The sequence below is a fragment of the Hetaerina americana genome, unplaced genomic scaffold (genome assembly GCF_022747635.1).
Source record: "Hetaerina americana unplaced genomic scaffold, ioHetAmer1.1.p SCAF_9, whole genome shotgun sequence".
NCBI lineage: Eukaryota > Metazoa > Arthropoda > Insecta > Odonata > Calopterygidae > Hetaerina > Hetaerina americana.
In genome coordinates, this window is record NW_027287538.1 from 59,419,798 (window position 1) to 59,446,861 (window position 27,064).

General features: G+C 41.0%; 1 protein-coding gene across 1 annotated transcript in view; it reads right to left on the minus strand.

Moving 5' to 3' along the window:
* The window catches only part of mtgo (miles to go), a 168,992-nt gene that overhangs the window by 29,994 nt on the left and 111,934 nt on the right, over nt 1-27,064 (minus strand). Inside the window, exon 3 of the mRNA XM_071597504.1 lies at nt 11,764-11,933. Coding sequence (XP_071453605.1) covers nt 11,764-11,933 — 170 coding nt within the window. The remainder of the gene's footprint in view (nt 1-11,763; nt 11,934-27,064) is intronic.

Below are 27,064 nucleotides of genomic sequence, written 5' to 3' on the forward strand. Positions count from 1 at the left end.
TCTACATACAGACTGTGCGATTTCCTGGGTGCCAAAACTTCATGGGGAACGTGAAAGGGTACAGTGTAAGGACTCGTGCCGGTCCCGCTTCTTTTTCCAAAATATGTTTGTTCTACCTACGCAGTTGAATGGTTCCGACGCAAGCCCGACCCTATCCTATCAAACTGACCTTCGGAGAAATGGCGGTTGTGGTAACAAACGCAAGAATGAAACTAAATCCGCTGCATGTTCTTGGCACTACTAATGCATATTTATTTCAACCTCCTCCAATACGAGTAATACGGCCATCAGTGTGATTCAAAGCGGGACTCGGCGTGATTTAGTTTTAAAAACGCCGTACATAGCGGGTTTTGAGAATTATTTCAAGTGCGCGCATTCGCTACCAAGTTGGTGATCGATGATGTACGAGTAAGTTATAATTTAATGACATGTGAATTCACCGGAAGGAAGTCGAGGCCAGAGTCGTATTCTGCGAAAAAGGGGGTAGGTGGTAAGTTAAAAGGTGCCTTGCGTAACTAACTACCCATTTAAGCATCCTTTGGAATCGCAGAATTTCTTTTGAGGAGTGCGAGATCTCTGGCCAATCCGCGATCAGCTTCCATCAAGGGTTAAAGCCATCTAAAGTTAGACTTTACAGGCGGCGTTTGCAGCTGACCGCTGTTCGCCCGGGTGATCGCTCCCTCCACAAAGAACTTCTTAAGATGGCCAAGCTGTAGTGTCATCACTTAAATAGCTCGCTATCTCCTGACCCCTTCCGCCAAACACTACTGACACACATACGTACCCACTGAGAGGAGACCGGAAGTTGCACTTTGTTTCCTGACCACACCCCCTACACTCCCCCTCCTCACCCTCCCTCCTCTCTCGAACACCGCTTTCCCCTCCGAAAGAAAACAGGAATGGTAAGAATGGAGAGAGAGAGACCTTCGACGGCGTACATTTTCGCAGGCATTTGTTGAATTCGCAATCGACACAAATTCAATAAATATCCAAACGCAAAATATATACAATTGCACTTCGCTGCATACAGCATCCCATTGAGTCCCGCAGCCCATACTCACTCGGCACCATAAGATGGAGTAAATGTATACATAAAAGGAACCAAATACACTCCATCATATCCGATCTCTTAATTGCCATCCAACTTGCCTCGTATGTGAATCGATGGCGATGCTATATCCACTTCAGTGTAAATTATATTACGCGCATGTACTTATTTAAATCGTACTAAAATAAATGCCATCTTTTTTATTCGCTGCCGTATATTAATATACTCATACACACACACACACATACATACATACACATATACAAAAATAATATTATATTTATACATATATATATATATATATTAGAATAGAATAGCAACATTTAAAAGGACACTCACACGGTAAGTGTCCTTTTAAATGTTGCTGTTCTATTCTATTTGTGTTATATTGTGTCAGCCCATTATTGTGCCGCTCGTGTGAGTTTTTCCGTACAATCGTTATATATATATATATATATTTATTTATTTATTTATTTATTTATTTATATGTCCATGCATGTATATACATTTACATACATACATACGAGGTCTGTTCAAAAAGTGTCGCGAATTTTGAATTTCCGTGGGTTACGTATATTTGATTTTCGATTATTTGTGGCGTTCTGTTGGTACTTATGTCTCTCACTTGTGTCGAAACGTTCAGCCATTTTGAATGTTCACTTAATTGCTGACAGTTGCTTTGCTTGGACGTGTTTTGGCTTGTCTTTGATTTTTGCCTGTTCCAAAAATTGGATCAAAGACTCTGTATCAAATTTTGTGTGAAATACGAAACTAAGTGCGTGGACGCATTGCGAATGTTGACTGTGGCATATGGAGAAGCTACCTTGGACCGAAGCAAAGCTCATCGGTGGTACAAAATGTTCTCAGAGGGCCGAGAAGACGTATGAACGACGAAGAGTGTGCCGGACCCTCGATCACGTCAACAACAGATGAAAACATTGATGAAGTGAAGAAAATAGTATTGGCCAATTGCCGAATCACCGTTTGAGAAGTTACTAAGGTTCTAAACATATCGATCGCCTCGTGCCATTCGATTTTTACCAATGATTTGGGCATGACACGGGTCGCCGTGAAATTCGTACCGTAATTGCTCAATTTCGATCAAAAACAGCACAGCATTAACATTGCTTAATGAGGCGTTGGACTCTGTCCGCGACGACCCAAATTTGCTCCAGAGGGTCATAACTGGTGACAAATCATGGGTGTATGGTTATGACGTGCAAACTAAAGCTCAATCGTCCCGATGGAAGCTGCAGCACGAACCAAGACCGAAAAAATTTCGGTCGAATGTGAAAGTTTTGCTTACAGTTTTCTTCGATTGCAGGGGCGTGGTGCATCATGAGTTCTTGCCATAGGGTAGAACGGTAAATGAGGAACATTACCTGGAATTTAGGCACAATTCGCGCGAAGCAATCCGCCACAAACGCCCGGATATGTGGAAGAACAAAAAATTGGCTTTTGCACCACGACAACGCCCTTGCTCACACATCGTTACTTGTGCGCGAAGGTTTGGCCAAAAACAACACCCTAATGATGCCGCAGCCACCGTATTCCCCAGACCCGGCCCCCAGTGACTTTTTCTTTTTCCCTAAACTGAAGAGGCCCACGAAAGAACGACGCTACGGCAAGATAGCCGAGATAAAGACTGCATCGAAAGAGGAGCTGAACAAGATCATAAAAAATGTTTTTGAAGTGCTTCAAGGATTGGAAAAAAACGTTGGCACAAGTGTATAATATCTCATGGGAATTACTTTGAAGGGGACAAAACAGATATGCATGAATAAATAAATAGTTTTTGAAAAAGACACAGAGGTCGCGATTCTTTTTTAACAGACCTCGTGTATAAACCAAATAATTCCAGGAGCCAAATTTGAGTCATGAAATAATGCGAAGAATATAATAAATATCTACTAACAAATTTTCGATCCTAGTGCATACGCTCCTTACCTGGTCTCTACGGATCATTCCAAGCGCTGCAAAATCCAACCAAACCCTAATCGATACTTGCGGATAAGTGTCAGGAAAGTTGAACCTTTTATGCGCATATTCCTTAAGGTTAGGCGCACAGGGTTGGAGAGACATTGTTAAAACCGAAGCGAACGGAGAGACATCTCTTCTTTAACGGAACACATTCATGTAAATGCCCCAATTGGTTACCAGGCAGCGGGAAAATGAAAGTAGTGACCGCGTTGGCCTGATTCCACGTCTCCCAATTACCGATGAGACTGCACCCACTGCACTCGCTATTGCTGTCACTCCTTTGGGATGAGGAGTCACAACCGCCCTTCACCCCCCTGCCTCGTCTCCAGAGTGTCCCACCTAGCGGCCCTACCTCACGCGCAAGAGAGAAGGAGAGGCAATACCTCTCCTCTAGATCCTCTCCTCGCACCTTCCCGCCCCCCGGTATTTCCCCTCCTTGGCCTTCCGGAGCCGAGTCACGCGAGGCGTGCCAGGGGAGGACGAGGAGGAGGGCAAGAAAGGGGCGTGGCGGAGGGGCCGGTCGAATGGGAACCCTGTTCAGCCTCCACTTCCCTCCTTCGCGAACTTCGCGCCAGAGACCTTTATGGGAGCACGCAAATTTGATCACGTTTCGAGACCTCTCGTGTCCTGCCGGGAATGAAAAGAACAATACTCGGCATTTATTATTCTTTCCCCAAGTTTACCTTCGGCGAAATAAGATAAGGTATTGCTAAAAGGTGCAGTCCAGTGAGTAACGCGCTTAGACGGATAAGAAAGGTTGCATGTTCATTATCCCGCGAGGATGGGACATGCGGATAAATTTTATTGTTCAGGTATAATTGAAGGTTTAAGAATAAAATATAAACATCACATTTCATGAGAACGTAGGCAAATATATAAATGTTGGGCTTGGATATTTTGTTGTAAAAATATGCTTCACTCAGTTTGTTTACAGAGCATGATGGCGAGATTTGAACCTTTGGATCACATTATGATTGCACCTATTACTTATCCTATACAAATATATAAAATAGTTATTAATGTTAATAAACGTCCACAGTTTTATACTACTTCTCGATCATTCTTTTCTCAATTTCCAGCTGTCCTATTTCGCAGTCTCTTTTCTTATAAAAGTACCTTGTATTGCTATCGCACCCGAAGAATTTTATTCAAATTTACCATTTATATTTTTGGAGAACCATTTTTTGGATTTTCTGTCTCTATTCTATTTACAGGTAGTACCTACCAAGTGAACGCCCTGATTCATTGATTGAAGTAATGCGGTAAAAAAAAGCCTGTTGCAATAGGAGGTCATGTTTAAATGCTGAAGTTTTTCATTCGTATAAACAGACTGTAATGATCCCTAAAATTATTCTTATTTTTTTTTAGAAATTACTTCATCCAGATGTCCCATATCCTTATCGCCGAGGGGATCGAGATGGTGCGGGGGCTAACGCACTGGCTTCCCACCCTGAGGGCGTGGGTTCAAATCCCGGCGGTGTTGAATATTTTTCAGAGGTATCTCGATCCCTACTTGAGGTGCTTTGTGTGGAGGGCACTTTGAGTAAGTACGCCGTCCGTCGGATGGGACGTTAAACTGCGGACCCCTTGGCGCCTTTCGTAAAGAGTAGGCTAATGCCGACGCCGGGTTTCTCTCCACCTTTCATCCTTTCTTGTCCATCCCCTATGGCGCAAATGACCTCAGCTGTCGGTCGCCTCCCCTCAAAACTACAACTACACTTATCTCCCATCGTTTGATTTAACGGACTAAATACCAGAGGAGGTCTTTTCGGGAAGTTAATTAAGTTAATTAAAACAAGGATAAATTTAATTGATGAAACGAATATGAGCTATTTAAAATTAATATATATTCAACAGAGGGGCCAATAAATGTTAGCGACACACAACTATAGTAAGTGGATCTTTCAAAAGTTATTCTCGAGTAGTAGTAGTTTAAATGGGAGGCGACCGACAGCTAAGGTCATTGGCGCCATTAGGGAAGAATGGGAAAGGAAGGGTGGAGAGAAACCCGGCGTCGACATCAGCCTCCTCCCGTCGAAAGGTGCCAAGGGGTCCACAGTTTAACGTCCCATCCGAGGGACGTCGTACTCACTCAAAATGCTCTCCACTAAGCACCTCAAGTAGGGAGCTATTGGCGAGAATAATGATGATGTCAACCAGATAACTCAACTACAGTGAGAACATTTCATCTAGGATGCACCAATTTTACTTTGAATAAGAAAGTTTAAAGTTAATTACAGAAATGAATTCGCATTTCGGAAGAAGCACCATATTTCACATATGAAGCTTAGCGTTATTGGCACAATAAACGTGAATGATAAGGGAGTAAGAATAAATATTTTGTAGTTAAGCAAAATCGTGATTCAATCGAATGGATTGTGTCGAGACAAGAGGATGTGAAGCATAGGGTTGGAAAAGGGAGAAATAATTAAGGGACGGGAAGACCAGCCTTGGGTCCACAGACCGTATTGCAAGCCGCAAAAGGTTTTCATCCGGTACGGAAGATCATCTCTAATGGAATTATGCAAATTTAGTTAACCAAATCTTTTAGACTCTTCTTTTATTATGGCTATTCCTTCCTTTACGATGTATTTTTGCATCGATTCAGCAACTAATCTCTATAACATTTTCTTTTCGATTAACAAATAAATATATTTAAAGTTTCAAACTACGTACAGTGACAGATATGGACACTTCACAGGAGGGAGTGGGATGATTTACTCATTCAAACTGAATGTATCCTAACCATTACTAGTCGGATTATATGGTTCAAAGATTGTTTAGACGTACTCTTCACCTAATTCATCAACCAGCTACCCTCTTTTACTAAAATGTTTCTTCTCTTTCGCATCTTCAACTAATCTAAACATTTCAACCAACAGTTAACTTACTAACATCCAAGTACATCGGAGCATTATGAAGTTATTTTAAAACTATTTTATTTCGGGCATTTTAATCTAAACGTAAATGCATGCCAGAATTGGTTTTAATCCATATTTTTTAGCAAGAGGCCATATCATTTGTTTAGATAACTTCATGAAATATAGGCCAATAGATTATATAGACGACGAAAAAATGGAAGTAACGTTAGACAAAGTGCCAGATGCAGTGCTCCCATCCTCTTGCATCCACTCATGAAGACTAGCATCAACTAACGGTATACGCTGTTGAATGAGGATGTTGTAACAATGTCAATTTGATAGAAGATTAGGTCTATCCGGTTGCTTAAAATAATCTTCATCTCGTGCATCTAGAGCAATTCTTCACCAGCATCATGAAGATATTTTCGAAGTGATATTTTCCTTAGGTGCAAGTCAAGTCATTTATACCCATCATTGATTTGCTATCAACCCCGAGGTTGATGTAATACGCGGGGGTCGAGCTCACCCGAACTACAGTCGCAAGGGGCGTGAAGAGCACAGTCACCAATATACTTCAGACACTTGTCAGTTTACAAATTCAATTAACCAGAAAATAATGCGGTTTGGATTTTCATAATACTGTTCCGTCCAAAAGCACCACCAGAGAACCCGCGGATCTTCTTTCGGTTCGCCCAATGTTCTACCCACTTGGCACTACCAAGATGCTTCACATAACACCGTCGTGAAAGAACTCCATTTGCCACCAGCGCCGTAAATTAACGCTCGAGTCGGAATCTCAGCATCCAATCGACGACATTCCCTCGGACCTTGAAAGAACACCAATCCAATCTCCGAGGAACAGACTGGATACACAACGAAAACTTACGGGGAGTCGCACCTGCCGAGCGGACGTCACCTCCGGAGGAATGTGGGACAGGATTCCAATAAGGCGACCTTGCGATCTTCTACTGGCTATCCACGTGCGCCGGGAACGCAGCTTTGAAACGGTAAAAAAAAAGTCACACGGGAGGTCGGGAGAGAATGGATGCACGAAGTGCGCCCCGCCTCTTCACGTTCTCATTGCACCGATTCGGCGAGCGTCGTGTGGGTTCCACCACTCAACCAGCCCCAATTTGGTCGGCTGAAGATTGCGTCAAAGCAGCAAAAACTTGGCCAATATCATAAGGGCGCGCATCTGCCCATTCGCGACCTATATCCAAACCATGACGCGGGCAGAATGGCAGGTACGTAAAAATTTACGGAGGGAACGGAGAGTGAAACGGCAACGGAATCCCATTTTGGTCGGGATTGAGAATACTAGTATATGCGTTGGAGATATTCTGCGAGGAAGATATGCGTTGGGAATGGGTGGTACGTATCGATATACACACTCGACGTGTGACGTGATAATGTGATTCAGTGAAACGCATTTTGACCAAGGTGAACGTGATCACCACTAAATTTAATTTTCTTTTTTTAACTTCATATTTTTGTTCAAAATAACAATCGCCAATAGGAAGTAATTGCTGGTTCATTTATGCCGTCTAACTGTGATACAATTTTTATTGGTACATGCAGAGAGGATCTTCGGCTTGGGCTGGCGTACACAGATCGCACCAAGGGTGAAGGGAAAATTCTTGACCATTATTTTGATGGAAAACTTTTACTTTTTGTCAGTTATACTGTATACGCCGATGAAATCATTAACACACACTAAGTTAAGAATAAGAACATTTTTACCAATGGATAACTGAGGAGAATACCACACATCAATTTAATTACCCCCAATAGTGGCAACAATCAGATTTTCACTACAATATTCTCAGATCATATCTCAGCAGAATCATATTTGTTTTTAACCGAGCCACGTTTCACCGAAGCCTGGGAACTTTCGAAGTCTTGATAGGAAGACAACAGAATAGAAGCAGTTTGTCTACGAAGAAAGATTCACAAATTACACTATTTGAATTAAGTGACAACAAAATAGGCGCAAAGTGGCGCAAGGATTTAAACTTTAGAGCTGTTTAATCCATGCAAACGGTATATTTTAGAAAGGGAATATTACAATAGTTTGAAAGAAAACTAGTTTGAAACTTAAATTTATATTTACTTTTTGTACGTTCACCCTATTAAAATTAATACACCTCACTCATTTTTAAATTTATCTCAGCTGAAAATGAATTCGGGTCAACTTTAAGTCTAATTGGATAGAATTTGGGTTAACTTAAATTCAAGTGTGTCTAATTTATATTTATTCACGTGACGCAGATTACCACAATACATTTTTTTGAGCTTTGATGAATACTATTCTCATAAAAAAATAATTGGTTAGTAAATTATTGGTATGGTGACACAATCCATAGTATTTTCCGGACTTGCCTGGTAGGTAGAACTTTCAGGAAATAGGGAAAACAGGAAAGGACTTATTTCTTTTTAAAAAAATTAGCGAGTCAAAAGAGTGATTAACTCCCATTTAATACCATTTAATGATTCGTTCTACTTTAAAACCACATGGCTGTACTTCCTGCTCCTAAAAACCTCGATTTCTAAAATTGGTGTTCGTTTTTGCTGGAATTCGTCGTTTCCGCCCAAGCATTTTGGGCGGTCACAACCAACTATAAAGACCAAAACAATTAGCAAAAATGATAACTCGCATCACTGCCCGATCACCGATTTGTTTCCACCAAAACATTAAAGTGCATTCGACATTTCCCCTCAATGCAGCCGTAGCCTAAACCGTCACTCATTGAGACTCGCTCGTCATTCAACCGGGGAGGGGGAGGAGGACTAGAGGAGGTGGGGGGCGAGCTTAGTCGAGGGCTGCCGAAGGAAGCGCGGTTTAATGAGAGCGTAAAATATTTCCTGGAGCGTAACGAAAAATATACACGGCGGGGCCGATAGAGAGGAGAACCAGCGATCACGCCGCCGATACCGTAATTCAAACTCGCGGTAGGATCGTGGACGTAGACCGCCAAACGAGCAGGGAGGAGGAAGAGCTGGGCGGGAGAGAGCTGAGGGAGTGAGAGAGAGAGATTAGAGTCATAAGACCGTAAGATTATTTTCGATATTCTTCCCGGATGCTATTAAAAGAGCTAATGGCGCGAATTTTCAGGAGAGCGGCCGACGGTTTCGATACTTTGATGCTTATTTAGTATTTGTCTTCCTGCGAGTCTCGTCCGTGAAAAAAAACAAAATGGTGGAAAAATAAAGCGCATTGCGGCCATGCGCCTCGCTAGTAGTAGGTCGACGCCTCGTAGCCTACGCCATCCGCCGCCACCGCGGATGTGAAGTGCACGCGATCGGGCCCTTCGGTTCGGGAAAAGGAAATCGGGGAGTTGCCCATATCTGTCAGTGCTCTTTTTGCGCGATTCCGAAACTTCACTCCGAAAAACGCACCTGGCCCCTCAACTGGACTCGCGATACGATCCAGCCCAACGAACAATCGGTCGAATCAGTACGAAGCCCCTCTCCGTGAACTTTTAAAGGGCCTTTTCCTCCTCCGACGCGAGAACTCGTGAATGTGGATAAATGCATGAATTTCGTGCTTAAAAATTTTGGGGCAATAGGTAATGACCGGAAAAAAACTAAAAATAAACATCAACGCCCCAAATTTCGGGTTTCCATTATTGCGTTGTCTTAAGATGAAGTAATAGATGTGAATTTATTTTAAACATAGCACTTTCTCGCCAAGTCCCGTGAGAGCCTAGCAGGACCAAGATGTATCAAAAACTGTTCTTCATCATTTTGTGCGATTATATTTCATTTTAATTGGCATGTGACTTATTATCGTTCTTTTATCTGCATTATCTTTATTCATATATTCTTATGTATTCATACTAACCTTGGATCTTGAACCATGAAATGTAAAATAAATTTTCTGGTTTATGAAACAGCAGGTTCACAATACTTGCAAATATATTTCATCAAGTGATTCAAACCAATACCAAGAAGAATAAGCCTCCCTCTACTAAAAGCAGAAGATATTAAGACTTTTAGGAAGGCAAAGGACACTTTGAGTTTACTTGGGACACTGAGGGAATCCTAGGGTCAAATGGTACATCGGCAGAAGAGTGATACTCCGAAGAAGGGTGATACTCCGAGTAATATGTACTCTTGAGATGACAATCCGAGTCGAGAGAGAGGTCTTCGATGGCGCGGAGTGGTCCACTAGGGAACGGCATCCTCGGAGGTAACGGCCATGCCCGACTCCCCAACCGGAACGAATATTAGTCTCCTTCACAATTTTTTCGGTCCAAAATCCCGAGCGACCGACCGGACATTTTGCTTTATTTTTTTTCTTACTGGACGTCCAGAAGAAAATCTGAGCGCTTATCGGAAGACCCCAAGAACGGAGAGGCCTTTGAATCCTTGCCTCTATCGCTTTCCTCGAGCTCCAATACCGCCTTCATGAACAGGTCAATGTGTGCCTACGCTTGGACGCCTTCGGAAAATATCACGCACCATCGATGACTACGCTTCCTCAGGAGAATTCCAGCGAGATCCACCAGGGCGAAACAAGGATACCATCCGAGTACCTTTATTTTCAGTTAGGGCACCACACTTAAGAGAAAAAAGACGCGTATAAATATAATATTGCCATTGGCCTCATGGGGACGTGATAGTGCAGTGGGTACAGACAGCGCTGTGCTACTTCCCGGAGTTCGATTCTGTGCGTCACCTCTGGACACCCTTAACGTCACCCAATCTGTGTGATATTCCGGGTACTAGATCTTCCTGAGAAAAATGCAGGCGGAAAATGGAAAGGAACGCCCTTACTCTAATGTGTTGCTTTTCACACGCCGCACGGCTAAACATTCGGTGAGCTCTATGTTCAACTATCAAATTAACCTTCGGGTTGATAACTATGGTTTTTATAATCCTCATGCTATGTGAGAATTTTTATTGCCTCTTGTGTCCCATCGCCTGATTTCTCAGTTTCCCGCGGTCTCAACCTCTTCCATGCCATCCAAAATGCCTATTCCATTCCTCTTCCTTTCCAATCAACACATTCTCCCTTCTATAATAATCTTTAATACCCTGATACCACTAAATATATCTTCTCCATCCGTTTTTTAACCATCTGAATTCCCCCATTAAACCTTTCTCGTATCTCACCATATCTAATACTATAGCTGCATAATGTATCATGAGTAAAAATAACCTCTGATTATTATTATAAGTAATCTATGGGTTAAGGTAGGTTTTGGATAAACCCAACATCCAAAATAACTTTCGATATGTAAAACTTTCTCGTCTCTCCTAACAAAACACAACCCAACATCCTAATCTACAACAAAGTCCCTCTTCATACATAGGGCATATTTGTTTTCAACTTCGTATTGTACAGTTCGGAGTATGCCATAGATGATTGCTCGTCATTACGAGTTGCGTACCAAGGAAACGTATATACACTTATTTTCAGTGACCTTCACAATTACGGACTTCATTCGGTCGGAAAAATATATAACACGCCGACGAGAGCTGAAATAAATAGATGACTTTGGGAGTGAGGTTTAAGCAAATATTGATGACGTTAATGGGCTCAATTACAAAGCATTAGCGCAAATTATTGATTGCAGCTTCATTACATAACATCCCCAATGATCCGTTACCTCACTGGTGAGCCTTCACGAGCCAGATTCACTGATTGCTGACGATTTAAGGCAATAATTTATTCAAGATAATAATTAAAGTCAATGAGGAGTCGCCAAATGTTATACGTCAAAGGTGAATACCGCTAATTCCACGAGTACCACTCCCAAATGATCAATTTGAGCGTCGAGCTCCTCGGTACGGGCAGGGGCGATTGCGCCCGAGGGAGTTACTCCGACAAGGCCGTTGGGGATCGGAGGAAAGAGGGTTGTTAGTACTCACGTAGGGCGCCGCCAGAGTGAGGTGGGCGTGCGTGGTCGGCGACAGGATCACGTGGCGAAGGGTCCCACTCTCGTCCACTATCTGCTGCACCACGTGACCCGGGGGCACCCTCACCGGCATGGCCATCGGAGGGGTGGTGTTGGTGGAAACCATTGGAACCGTCACCGGCCCTGAAAATAAAAGAACGACGGGATTTTAGTCATAGGGCTGACTATGTGATGTTATTCGACAGATTTTGAGCGGATTGATCACATTGGTTTGGAGTAATTTAATAAATCGATAGATCGAGGTCCGTAAATGATTGTCAACATGGGAATTATGGTCGTTATGATGACCTGGACGATTCAATCGACTTACCAAATGAATTTTATTGTCGATATAACAATACTGACAAGATATCCTTCTGATACGCTGGTTCCGTGTGGCTACAATAGAGATGTCATTCCTGTTTTATTTGATCATGTTCTAAAATTAAATCATGGACTAAACATTTAATAGTGAGTGACGTTATGGATCGATGCGACCACTATGGTCTCAATTGATCTATCCATGCAATATTTCTCCGCATCATCTATAATTAATCCTCGATATTTCGTCGCCATCTCGATACTTCTTATTTAATGAAGGTCGATATTGGAAAATGTTTCTAGTAAACGTATTCAGACGAAGAACAAATAACAACATAAAACCACGTCGAAAGAATTTCGTAAAAGTGCGTCTCAAGACTTTGAAACTGGAATGATTTTTTACAATTGTTCTGAAATTTTGTCCACATTAAATTCAGAAATTATGACAAACACATCTACAGTCATATTTCCGAAGTTTTTTATTGAGTGGTCCAATGGTATATATAAACCATAATATTATTGTTAACTTAATAACTGAAATATCAAGATAATTATCTTGGTAACTGGTGATAATTAATTAATGTTTAATTAGTGAATGTAAATTAATATTAATGGTAAACTAATGAGTTTACAATACAAATTAATCCAGCACAAGAAGAAAGGTCCTCGTTCAAATTTGGAAAAGGCATTTCCGCTTTAAATTATCAATGAAATGATAACAAAATCTACCTGAATATTTAAAATAACTTGAGTAAATAACTGTAAAGAAACAAAAATATGTTGCAGGCAAATTGGTGATTTGCTTGATTAAAAACGTGCATTACATTTCCTAACACTCATTATCCGTGTTCAGGTCTCTCCAGTTTCAATGACGCAGTTCTTTCGGGAACGAGTTCAATATTCAACCTAGAAATGGTCAGAACAGGAAGAAAAATGAGAGCGAAATTGTCATGTATCATGTTCCGCGTTCAACCTGAATTTCAGTCCAATTGTTATTCTTGGGAAACCATTGTTGTATGTCATACTTTTCTCAAGTCTTCTCTACTCTTTCCTCGTAAATCACTCCGAATTTCTCTTATTTTCGATTCCTGCGGATTCAAATCTTCCAATTTAAGGGATGAAAAATTTTCAAGAGATCACTCATTTTATACTCTCTCCCAGTGAATGTAATCATTCTACGTTGCCGTAGAAAATTGAAATGGTTGACTTCCGAAACATTAATGGGAAAATTTGATTTTTATTTATTGTATCTTTCGTCCACTCATCTAACGCAGAGGAAGAGAACTCGGACTCCATACAATTTTGCAATATACACAAGTAACTTTCCCATTTCTTTCATTTGCCTTTAGACTGGAAAGAAATATAGAAATATATTCAAGCGTTAAAGTTAAACTGAATTTTAAAACTAAGAGAGGTTGTAAGTTACATATTGAACGCCATCCAACAAAATCACATTTTTCACTAAAAAGTACTGGAAGTGTTAAATGTACGATACCAATGGTATAATACCTGTAGCTGGTATATCTGCTGTATAGTTTCCTCCACATTTCAAAAAGCCGAAGACTCTGCCTTTTCTTTTTTATATTTATTTTGGTCGTTATCATTTTTGTAATATATTCATTTTTATATGCAGCAATAAACTTATCAAACCATAATCAACGATGATCAATTGACTGAAAATACCCATTTATTAACCACGGACTTAAAAGTAAAAAAATTCAGCCTCAAAAGTATCCCTCATTTCGAGAGTCGCCATTGGTTAATTTCACGACACAGTTTTCATATATGTACGTATATCGTCACCTATTTCATGCACTTTCCATGTCAATATGAGTACCGTCAGATTTACACCAATTTTGAAATTCTCACAAAAACGTATCTCAACATTGTATTCATACAGGAATGATTTCGAGATGCGCATGGTGGGGAAGCTGGCAGAAAGGAAACAAGGTTCTTCAAGACTTTCACAGCATTACTATGCTTTCATCGGACACGAATGCAAGGTGCTTGACACTGAGTAACGGAATATTCCGAAGAATCAGGAGTTAATGCTAGTTTTAATCTTGGGTTAATGGCAGCGTTTCAAATAGGTAATATCTTTTTGATTTTAGGAGAAACAAATTGTTCGTCAAGCAAAAATATTGGAAATATAATTGTTTTCGGTTATGCAGATTTTCTTATTTCCTCAATAATCATGATTCTATTCTTGGGTCATGAAAAGAAAGTAACAGAATCGAAATGATAAAAATTAATGAATGTACGGCCATATAACCTTCACTAATCTCCTCTTCATGTCTTTACCGAAAGATCCTAGCTATTACTTCCAACGTCCTAGTATTTAAATGCTTTAATTTAACTATTCATTCTCCTATTGTCATATTCTCCATATTATCACTAACCTGCCCATTTCTATCCAAAATTAATTCCGAAAACTCAAATCCTTGCACCTGCTCTATAGATAACAATTATTCTCACTTCTTAAAGATCTAATTACTTTCTCTGCCATATTTGTTATCTCGTAGCCAAACATCTTTTGATTGTCATGGCCAATTGAATGTTGGATTATGACGAGGGATAGATCTGCTCTTGAGGTTTCACCGGAAATAATTATTGGCTGTTAACTGCGAAAATTGAGAGCCCCTTAAAATATGGATATCTCAAAACTCATCCGACTTCTTTACTCTAACTACGCCCATCCCAAATAGCATAATTATCTACTTAACTCATTCTTAATAGCAAGGAAATAGTTTTTTAAGATTTTTAAAGATATTTTCGCAGGCTACAAACTACAGTTTGAGGCAGGTAAAACAAAGGTCGGAATAAGTACTCCAGGGACACGACTACAAGTACGACTCGTAGTATGTAGTCTTTCAGAAGTAGTAGGCCATCCGCGCTAATCGGGTCACTTACGCCTCGACTTATTCGCCCTAAGTCACTGGGTTCGATTTTAACCTCGGTTATGGATTTTGTGGACATTTAGAGTATTATTTGATCAGAATAAAAGGTACGACATCGTCTTGTAATGTAGAATGCCTAAGACCGAAATATTCTACTACGGCGGTCACCTAATAGATCATTTTATCCTTTTATTGGCTTTCACTAACTAAAAATACTTTTCTAGTACATTATAAGGTACAATACTTTGTTAAAGGTATTTAAAATTATATATTTTTAAATGGTATGAGCAAGTAACCAAATCGGGATTCTGACAACATAAAAAAGTACACAGAAGACGAGAGAAGAAAAGGTCGAGACGTATGACACACGAAAGCAAAAGGAAGAGCCAATGCATTGTACACACGTAAATACATATCTAATGTATTTGTAAGAAACAGAATAGGAGGTTGGCCCCCCAAGTTCAAGAGACGAATACGTAAACTAAGTACAGAAATATATTTGATGGATGACCTATCAAGGCCTAACGAAGTTAGCATCAGAAAGGGAGGACTGGATAACTAGAATCGACCAATCTTCGGATTGATATAATTATTATAATTTTGGCAAGGTTTTGAACGTATTCGCACAATGGCGGACGGTTTGCGGAAATGCTGCTGCATGGTTACATGCCGCTTTTTTTCACATAAGCGTAAATATGAGCAATCAAGATCCAAAACTATAGCCAATTTTACACTGCGTAATTGAAAGTTGGGATATGTAGAAGATAATTTACTTGGAAGATTTTTCCGATGCTTCAATTATATGATTTTTGAAAGAGAAAGTCGAGTTTGTGTGACCATTGACTACCCTCTCGTCAATATTTTCAGAAAAAACCTACATGCATTGGGGATGAAAGCATTTTCCATTGTAATCATGCGACTACTTACAAGAATACCAGAGAAATGGAGTGAGATCAGAAGTCAATATTGAATCATAAACACTGGATATTATTCCGAAGCGGTATCCAAGAATAAAACTCAAATGCGGGTAATTATTTCATCGCTTAGTCGAAGTTGCAGAGTAAAATTAAGATGGGCGACTGAAAACTACACTGGAGTTACAAAGAAGCAATGTACGTCCCACGTCTAACGGTTAAGTACAATTGAGGTCCCCTGTTATGGGTTTGTAATAATGTCAAAGAGGTACAACTTAACGGTTAACTGGATGGCTGAGCGGGCGACTCAAAGAAAAGGCTAAGGCATAAAAGCGGATAAGCAGGCCACTTTGTGAATGCCTCGCGACTACATGAAAAAATCCAGGTATTCACTCCATTGGTGAAATTTAACAGGTGTGAACAAGCCCTCGCCCCTTGCCGTTTCCCAAGGTCGAATGTCCTCGCGCGAATCTCCGAAGCAATTAAATTCCGTTCGCCGGAAACGACCTCGGGGGCGGGGGGGGGGGGGGGACCGGCCCATGCCTCGCTGTATGCATCGGAGACAACCTTCGGCGTTTTGGGCCCTCCTGAGCATTAATTTGGACGCGTTCGTGTTTGATTAATGGACAGTAGCGGGGGCATTTAAAATCCCGATTGCTCATATCTTTGAGAGTTTCGGGAATCGAAAAGAAAGAAAATGAATTAGATTACAAGGGCAACAGACCGTATCTTTGACTAATAATTTCCGAACATTGACAATTTTTTAAACTACATTACCACGGCCGATACGTCAGTGCCAAAGCAATGTCCACGTACGTACTTGTACACGGCCAAGTGATAAAACTAAATTAGTCGATGGATATGGACCAGAGGTGTATCATATTTTCTTTAATATTTCTCATTCCTTTACTCAATCACGAACGACAATTTATGCACTATTTGAATAGAAGAAGTGTTCCGACAACTTGGGGGATTCTTAATTTCGGCCCGAAAGCGGTATTTAACCTCATCAAACAGAAGATAGATTCTTCGTTCTGGGGAATAGAGGGAAGAAGAGCCGCCTCTCATAAGACTTTGATCTGTCCTCGGGAGCAAAGAGCACACAAGCAAATACCTTGCACATAGCACTTCCTTTGCTATCTCACTTGGAAAACATCCTGCTGAAAAACGGAAATATTACTTTATGAATTTTATCAATGAGGTAAGAACATAACCAGAAGAGAACAAAATTCGGCTTTGGTCGTGGAGGTTTTAGTACATACGGAATCATATTAAAAAATACATCAAATATGAATACACTTAAGTTTTTGTCGATTCATTTGTGCTCACAATTATGTTATAATGAAATGTATAATATTTTAAAGAAATATTGATTTAAACAATTTAACCGTCTGTTAACTTATTCAAAATAGCTTGAAAGTGTGCAATTTATTTATAAAATTTTGGGGTTAATAATCATGTTCCACCTGTAAAAATATAGAATAAACTGTATGCATTACGTACAGTAAATGGCCAATAAAACTTGTATCTACTAATATTTTTTTGTTTGGTTTAAAATGTCAATTTTTTCATGTTACTCATGTATTTATGAATGTAAAATGAACGACAAATATCATAAAAATGTGGCAATGAAAAAACGACTACTTGGAATAGTCACGAAGTGATCGAAATTTATAGATATACGACACATATACTGCGACCTACATAAAAACCTTCCAAATACGTAACGAGATTTTAAGTCACTTGCCATTACGCTGATTATCGGTATTGGCTGAACGAAGGTCCTTACAGATTGATTATTCATGGACTTCAAAGCAGAGGCAGGTACCGCGGGAGCTCTTAGGAGCGCGTTTCGAGCAATAGTGATGGAGGAGCAGAGACGGGAGAAAGAAAAGGTATCTAACGTATTTCAGACGGTCCTTGACGAATTATGCCCTCAGTACCGTGTATGGCGATGGATTTGGGCTGACACATGGGGCAAAGAGGTGTCAAGTTCCCTGGGATCCTGCACCCTCCCGGCCCAACAATCTATTTATGTATCGTTCGAACTTCTTTTTTACTCCAATATATCATTTTACTTCTCGGTAACCCCTAGCTGTCTTCATATCATTTAAAAAAACCAATTTTCTTCCTCTCTCTCTACGCTACTCTCCAAACATTCTCCCATCACGGACTTCGACATACCACTATTTCTCAATAATTCCACGACTCACTTTTTATACCGTCTTCGGATTTCACTTATTATCAATGACAATATTACGCAACCCAATGTATATGATATTCCCTTATTTGTTTGGAAAAGTTATGCTTTCATTAATTTAAACGCCAGATTTAATTTACAACAAGAAGAAACTAAATGTAATTACTAAGAAAATAATTTAACATCAATGTATTCTCGTCCACATGATAGCCAAAAGAAAAGTTCTCTTCACGGTGGTACCACATTCATGCCTGCATATAGAATCCCCGGAATCAAAATGGACATTGCTCCAACAAAGTTTCATAAAGCCAATATCCCTCTTGGTCTCGAGATAACCTTTGCCCGACGGCGCTCGAAAAACAAATTATATTAAATCTAAATTAGCTCCCCGATGACATTCATGCTGAGCGAGCGCGTAGCCATCTATTTTATCCCAGGCTCTTGAAACTCATTGGGGAAAATATACAAAACGAAAATAAGCAATCGTCTCACCCATTTTTTTTCTCTCTTCCTCCATTCGGGGGCAATGAGGGCGTGCGTCACTAAAGGGGACGAGTTAAAAGAAACAAACAAACGGGTAAGGGTATCGAACTGCTTCACACGGAAGCCATGGGCCGTGGGCAAAATATAATAAAAAACCTATCTTCTTTCCACGGGTCCACCCGTATTGCCTGCTCCCCTTCGACAAAAAAAACCATCTGCCACACACAAGCTGCTTGATTTAGTCTAGCTAAGATGACACGCGAAAGAGGGCGGAAACAAAAAAAACAAGTGAATAAATTTGTGCGTAGGAGAGATCAGAGAGTTGTATCAAGCTCTCTATAAAGCGCGGCAACTCAAGTCGATCGCCTTAGAACAGAGACGATATAGCGATTTAAGACAGCGTTTCAATTCAAATTCTTCAATTGAAAAAAGATTTCAGTAGACTCAGAAAATTATGTTCAAGTTTTAGAAATCACTGAGTAAATGGTGTATGATGAATAACTGATCGTAGCACTTTTCCTCTTTATATTTTCAACTGCTCCAACTGTTCCGTCTCTCAAGGAAAGGTAACCACTGTGCCCCATCCACTAGCAATAGGGCCCAACAACCAACTATTGAGAACACCTTCTCCCCGAGAGTAGTGAGCTTGTTGAAATCTTTTCATTTTATCAAGTGGAGAAGTTCTACGATCTACGAAGTTCTAATTCATTATGTTCGACTTCCACCACATCCCGCCTGAAGCCACTCAATTTAATTGGTGTACGTTCAACTGACAGAATCTGAAAGGAAATTATATTTGTTGTATCGTACGATGGATAATGCTAATAGACCTTTTGTTCTAACACTTGTAAGTGCTTCAGTCTCAGAAACGAATCAGTATAAATTTAACATTGTATGAAATGGAAGTGGCGAAAGAAGTGTGCAAGGATTGGGTATATCTGAAGAAGTAATTATTAAAAGGGATTCAGTTTCCAAAAAAAATCTAAAACTTTTTTTTACTGGGCCTACTTCAAGTAATAGCAAAACGGCTAATGTAACGCCTATATTTAAAACCAGAGACGAGGAGGAAATGAGCGATTAATGACCTATTTCCTACACATCCATATAATGCAAGGCCATGGAACATATAGTTGCTATTTCGATAGTGATACACCTTCCAGACACCGACGAATAGGAGGCCGAGATGGTAGGTAGAACTCCATGCAAGAGTTTAGGCATCCTCCACTTGGTGTCAGAGTACAAATCACTCTCGTCTGACTTGTCCTAAAGCATCTATCGTGGATATTACCATAGTCGCCGAGCTGTTCACTTATCCTTTTTCCGAACTTCAAAAGGATACTGCGCATCACCGATAAAGAAGTGCACATCTCCACACACAATTCGAAAGAGATAAACCATAAAATTTACTATTGCATATTAGGTCAAGTTAAATGGCATCCTTAAACGCCTATTGTTACATCAAGCGTCAGAATATATCTAAGTCTCAATTAGTACCTCAGAACAGAAATTTAGAGCCATACGATAATACTCGTAAGTATATAATTTCACCAATTTGCAAATTTCGCGATAAGAAACTCAACGCGAAACCCTGGGCTACAATGAATCATAGCAAATCATGGCCACGCCCTGAGAGTGCCAACCTTTTAGGATTTATGCATCGGGGAATACCGAGAATTTGGTCAAGACTCCTGAACCAGGAACACGTCCAAAAGTGAAATAAACCACGGAGAGTAGTCACGACGGCCGTCTTAAAGGTCGCGGTCTACTGAGCAATTTCTGCGAAGACGCCGTTCGCATTAAAAGGTCGAGAGTATTCCCTTCATCCTTCCCCACCTAAGTTAGCCTTCCACATGTAATGTGGAAGTAAGTCTAACCTTCCCCTCGAGACGATCTCCCATCCCGGGATGCATGGGAAAAATAATGAAAGAGAATAGGGAAACGTTAACGCCCTTCGGAAAGGGGCAAGATACAAATTTAGAGCTGATTTCGAGTTGATAGAGCCTGTGAGTAAAGGACGAGGTTGTTCTTGCCGCATCGATGGAGATCGAAGAGCCAGACTGCCCCGATCTCGAAGAAAAAGGCACTTCCCATTTAAAATTCTCCGAAACATCTTTTGACGGGTATCACGGAATTAAAATAGACGATGGAAACCGGCAAGGAAGACGGGAGGGAGGTTGGGTCGTGGCGGGGAGAGGAGAGGGGGGAGTTTGGGGGGGGGTAGGGAATGTGCTTTGGGGTGGGGGAGGCTGAGGGTTTGGTGGAGGAGGAAAGGGGGTGGGAGACGAGGATTAAGGGGAGGGGGATAAAAAGAAGAGGCAAGAAACCCCGTGACCTTGGGAAACAGTTGCAGCGCGCAAGGCAAGACAGCGCTCCAATTGAAGGAGAAACATAAGAAATAATTTTATTTAACCCCGTCTGAACCCGTTCAACAGCCACGCCAACCCGAAATAGAATACACGTAAAGCGGGTGGAGACGGTTGAAGAGGTTTAGGGGAGGAATGAAACTGAAGATAATGGTGCACCATAAAATATTTGACGCAAAAAATATTTAAAGAAACCAACCAAGCCAGAGGAGGCGTCACCCGTTAAAGGCTCTCGAGGAGCACCAAAGTGAGTAGATGCAAGGCAACAAACGTCCCTCCCTCCCACACTAGGGGCGATTATGCACAAGGTCAACGGGGGGGAGGGGCATGCAAGGGGGAGGGAGAGAGACGCCGCATCGCGGGATTTCTTCCCCGTGGAAAAGAATTGGGGTCCGCCATCCCGCCGCTATGCAAGGCATGTGCGACGTGTATTTCACGTATGCAAATATGTAGGCACGCTCTTTCGCCGGGGACGCTGGGTATCCAGCGGGAGACGGAGGGGGAAGGGAGAACGCCCAGCCAAACGGAGGAATATTTATTTCCCAGTCTTGTTGCCAAGTCAACCGTCAGGACGTAGACGGGCGAGACGCCGCCGCCATGGTAACGGCGAGCGCGAGCGAAGGGAGGTCCGTCCACACCAGGGTCCACCAGCCAGGCCTGCCAACTCTTCCACAATTTGCCTAGAGATTCTCTCCCCCGTATTCTTCGACACATTTCCCATGCTCTCTTTCGAACCTCAATTTTTTTTAAGTTTTTGTTTGCTCAAAGAGAATTTCCTCCCGTGCATATTCACATCAAGAATTTTTTTAAGTTGTTCCTCTTGAAAACCACGTTACTACGGAAAGATCACAGAGGGATTCTGAAAGAATTTCCGAACAATATTTTTGCACATCCCACCGCAATCTCAATTGCGAAACTCCCACTTGAGTTTTGAAAACGTTTTGAAGACCAGTTTACGTGGTGAATTTATCTCATGTGAAATACAAATATCTTGAAAGTTTTAAGTTCATTCTCATTCAAATCGCATTCAGCCTGCATTTTTTTCTTTTGAAAATTATTCACCCGATGAAGAGCTAAAGAATTACGGTAAAGCTATGGAGGTTAGTAAAGAACGGATAGTAGCAATTTTCCAATTTTTATTACGTTCGAATTCCACCACATCACGCCCGTAACTACTCAATTCGTTATGGAGGTAAATTAATTCTAAGGAATTCACACCACATTCTTCAGCTATACAGTACTCTGTATTTTACAACTATCTCCACCTTTGCCTTGAATTCAATTAGATGAATGATTGGACCCACAGGCAAAATTTCTCAAATATTTTGCTCACTCCAACACATGAAAATATTTTCGAAATACTCTAGTATCCCTAATAAATACATATTATCCATCGCGTGGACTTAACCTGGCTATATTCCTGTTTGATTATTATATTCTTCTTCAGTCCTTAATGCTCTCAACTACCATATATGCATTCTAAAAGGAATATTCTCTTCCCCTATTACCTAAAATACTCCCTTCTATCTAGGTCTCGAGCCTTTCATTACCTCTCATATACTCCTCCACCCATTCATTTTTCCTCCCTTGAAAATTAACCAAGCAACTTCTATTTACCCCAACCGCATTGACAACTTCCATATCTCTATTCAATTTACTCATTTTTCTTTTTACTCATACCTCGAAAGCCTCTCATCAACGCTTACGTTTTTTCCTGAAATATCGAGTTTCGGAATCATAAAGCAGAACGAACTATAGCAAATTCTTTCTAATTACTACGAAAAAATGAAAGACCATGTCAGAGACTTTACTTGTATTTTTTTTAGCGTCTTTACTTAGCACATACCGGGACCACTAGAAAAGTAATGCGCATTGTATGGGAAAAATAGATTTCTTGATCGTACTTTACAAATGCTTACAACTCTTCAAAATACTCACCCCCTACATCAATACACTTGAGGATACGTATCTGCCACGCCTGGGAGGCATCGTGAAACTCCTCGACTGGAATGTCTCTCGGGAACGTTGTAACATGCTTTTGGATGTTTTCCACGGTCTCCCAATGCTTTCCTTTCAGCTTTCTCATCAGTAGAGGAAACTAAAACAAAGTCGCACAGAGCCAAGTTGGGACTGTAAGGGGGCTGGGGGTGGTGGCCCGGGCCAGGAAGTTGGTAACGATGAAGGACGTGTGGCTGGGGTTATTATCACGGTGGAACTCGACCGTATCTTTAATGTCAGTCCTCACGCGCGCAATCCGGCGTGTCAATCTCTTTGGTATCTCCAGGTAAAAGGCTGAGTTGACAGTTTCTCCCTGCTGTACAAACTCAAATTGAACGATTCCTCAGACGTCAAAGAAGACAATGAGCATCGTTTTGATGCGAGACTTGCTCATTCACACTTTCTTGGGGCGGAGGGATGATTTTGTGTGCCACTCGCTGCTCTGCTTTTTCGACTCTGGGTCGTACTCGAACATCTAGGTGTCGTCTCCGGTTACGACAGAGTCAAGCAAGTCCGGCTCATCTATATATATCAAGGAGAGTGTTTGTTTGTATGTATGTAATTTGTTTACTTTTTTGCTGTCATAGAAACACAACCACCTCCTGTAATCCATCTAACCCAAAAACATTATGGGAAAAATATAAAGAATCAATGAGTGAGGATATACTGGCTAAAGTTCGAAGTGAAAATCCTACATTGGATATTATGTTTAACTCCGACATTTTTAATAAAACTTTGATTATTTTGGAGGAAAAGTGTATCACCATGGTTAACAAGACTTTAGTGGAACTCGGTCTTTTTGCACCTGTACAAGATCAACAGGGTGTATTTTATCCAGATTATATACGTGAAACTAGCTACAATGTCTTAGACTTAGAAGCATACATCGGATAAAAAGCCACTTCTTAATTAGGATCAGAAATTCGCGTACGAAACAATAATGGATCAAGTAGATAAACAAGAAGGAGGTATTTTTTTTGATGCTGCTGGTGGCACGGGAAAAACATTTTTAATTAATTTAGTTCTCGCTGAAATCAGGGTTCATGGAGAAATTGCACCATGGGAGGGAGGAGCTCTGGTACTCCTGTGTGGAGACTTCCGTCAAACTCTGCCTGTCATTCCAAAATCGACTCCAGCCGATGAAATTTATGCCTGTTTAAAACATTCTGTTCTATGGAATCATGTCCAAGAAATTAGCCTTAAACAAAACATGCGAATCCTCTTAAGAGATGGGAATGCTCAAAATTTTGCAAATAAACTTTTGGAGATTGGAGAAGACAGATTAGTTATTGAAGCATCTGGTATGATAAAATTGTCATCAGATTTATGTGTATCGGTGAAAACTGTCTGCGATATGATACAAGCAGTCTATCCTAACGTTAATCAATATTATAAAAATTTAGAATGGTTGCGAGAAAGAGCCATTCTTGCTCCTAAGAACGATGATGTTAATGAAATTAACAAGGAGATACTAGCCATGCTGCCAGGAGACGTGATTGAATATGAATCGGTTGATACCTTAGTGGATGCTGACGAAGCCGTCAATTATCCAACGGAATTCCTAAATTCACTTGATCCAGCTGGATTGCCACAACATCGCCTTATACTTAAAGTAGGATCTCCAATCATTTTATTGCGAAATTTAGATCCACCAATACTCTGCAATGGGACACGATTGTGTGTGACAAAATTAATGAAAAATATAATACAGGCAGTCATTTTAACTGGAAAAGGAAAAGGTGAAATAATTTTTATTCCACGGATACCTCTAATCCCAACTGATCTTCCCTTCAACTTTAAAAGATTACAGTTTCCAGTCCAGCTAGCTTTTTCAATTACCATTAATAAATCACAGGGACAGTCTTTAAAGTTTTGTGGTGTTGATCTAAGATCGCCATGTTTTAGCCACGGGCAACTTTATGTTGCTTGCTCCAGAGTAGGTTCGCCTAAAAATTTATATATTCTTTCTCCTGGATATGAAACAAAAAATGTAGTTTATAAACAGGTGTTAAATAAAAAAAGATTCTTAAATTTGTATGAAGTAATGTATTATTGTACTTTATAATTTGTTGTTTTTATTTATGTAGTATATTTATATTATTGTTTCTCCCTAACCCGTGCAAAGCCGGGTATTCAGCTAGTTTTGAATAAAATCCAACAATTCTTGACAGCGCGAAACTCGAAGTCCTCTCCGGTCTTACGCCAAAACTTTCAGCACAAGCTTCGCGCAGACCTTGCGCATTCCAAGATCCTTGGTCACTATTCCATGTACCGTAAATGTGGAAATACTAGTATGTAGGATGTCAGCAATTTCCTGGATGCTCAATCAACTGTCGGAACGCAGAACTTCGCGCACAAGATTCACGTTTTCGTCGGTTCTGGTCATTTTTGGGCGTCCAGAACGGGGTTCGTCGGCGACTTCCGGTCCTCCTTAAACGCCTTGAGCCACCTTCCGGACTGTGACCTTAAATGCAGTCGTCCTTGAAGGCCTCTTGAAGCATCTGGCATATTTCGGTTGAATTCTTTCCAAGCTGTACGTAAAACTTGATGGTGTATCGCTGTTCAAGCGAATGCTCCATCGCACCGCTGTTACAAATTCAAAAAAACACACTTCACGCGGAGGCACGTCTTCCCGCCCAGAATGCTTGGAGCAAACTGACGACCAATTGCATTGGAAGGGCTGACCCCCCACCACATTTCTCGACCAGTTTTACCGCGCTGCCATAAATAGTCGAGCCACGATAAAATCATGCGCATTACTTTCATAATGGACCATGTCATCAACTATGTGCATTATTCCAATGCTTCTTGCACACACTGCAATATTTTTCCTGTTTTCGCAAATACTAAAACCAAGTTCCTTCAAAATACTGTCAATAATTAAGCGAAATATTTTACCTGTTTTGTTATTCCACATTACTACGATATTACACTTTGTATTCCTATTTCTTGGTACTTATTGAATGATAATTACTTTCGTATCCTAGTGGTTAATATTACCTTATACTTTAAGCTTTGACCCTGTCGCACTATCAACGGTAAATGTAATTCTTAGACCATTTTGCTAACCAATACTTAATATAAACTGATATTATCGGATCTCCGTTCAATTTCATTCCCAATTCAAGTCCGTTCTCATGCCACACTTGACATTTCCTTAATGTATAAGGTTAAAAACATTCGCCTCTTTTGCCAACCAAAAATATGACCCTACCGATACTATTTTCCTGAAATGGCAAATCAGGGCTCCATTTTTCACCACGCAAGCAATAAATGTGGGTAACGCCTAAGCCGCGGAATTTTAACTGGCGAGTGCGAAAGATCAAATGGCTCCCCTCATTATTCGGTCATTGGTCTCGTAGATGAAATTTTTTTATACTATGGCTCACATTGACCACAAACCTTCAGCAGAAGTCTTTGATGCTACACACCAGCCAAGAAATGAAAACACGTCACGAAGAGCGAGGCAGCCGATGGAGAGGACCGGTTCCACCCCCTCTCTCGACCTTCTAGAAGATTCCCGAGGATGCTCGTGACGTCTTCCAGGCTCCAGCGAAAATGGATTTTTTCACTGATATTAATTACGAGGAAGGGAATTCGGTTCGAGGCCTGTCCTTCGCCATCTTCCCGGGAGGAGGAGGGCCCCCACCGACTCCGTGGGGGAGGGAATGCGAGACGGGCATTACCCACACCATCCTCCCTCAACATACGCGCCCCCAAAACTTTTCTCCTCCATATATTGTTCCCGGCATCCTTCAAGGTGAGAGTTGGCAGTTACGCAGCCGACATGCTTCAACCCGTTATCAAGTTTTCGAACGAATGAAAAAAATGGGAAAGCCACTTTCCCGTTCGTTTCCCCCTCGCCATCGAAGGGAAAAACTCTCGTTCCCAAAGTAATACATCCCGAAGGTTTTCATCCTGACAGTATAGGAAAGGCACTCACTCCCACGTACACACCCCTAACGTCAATTCCAACCCTCGGCGCGATTAATCCTTCGGGTTTAGGCGGGTTTCAGCCACTCGGGACAATATCCGGCCGGGCCGGCAGTTTTTCCAAGGCCGGAAGATTTATTGCACGCCGCGTTGTTTATTTTTTCTT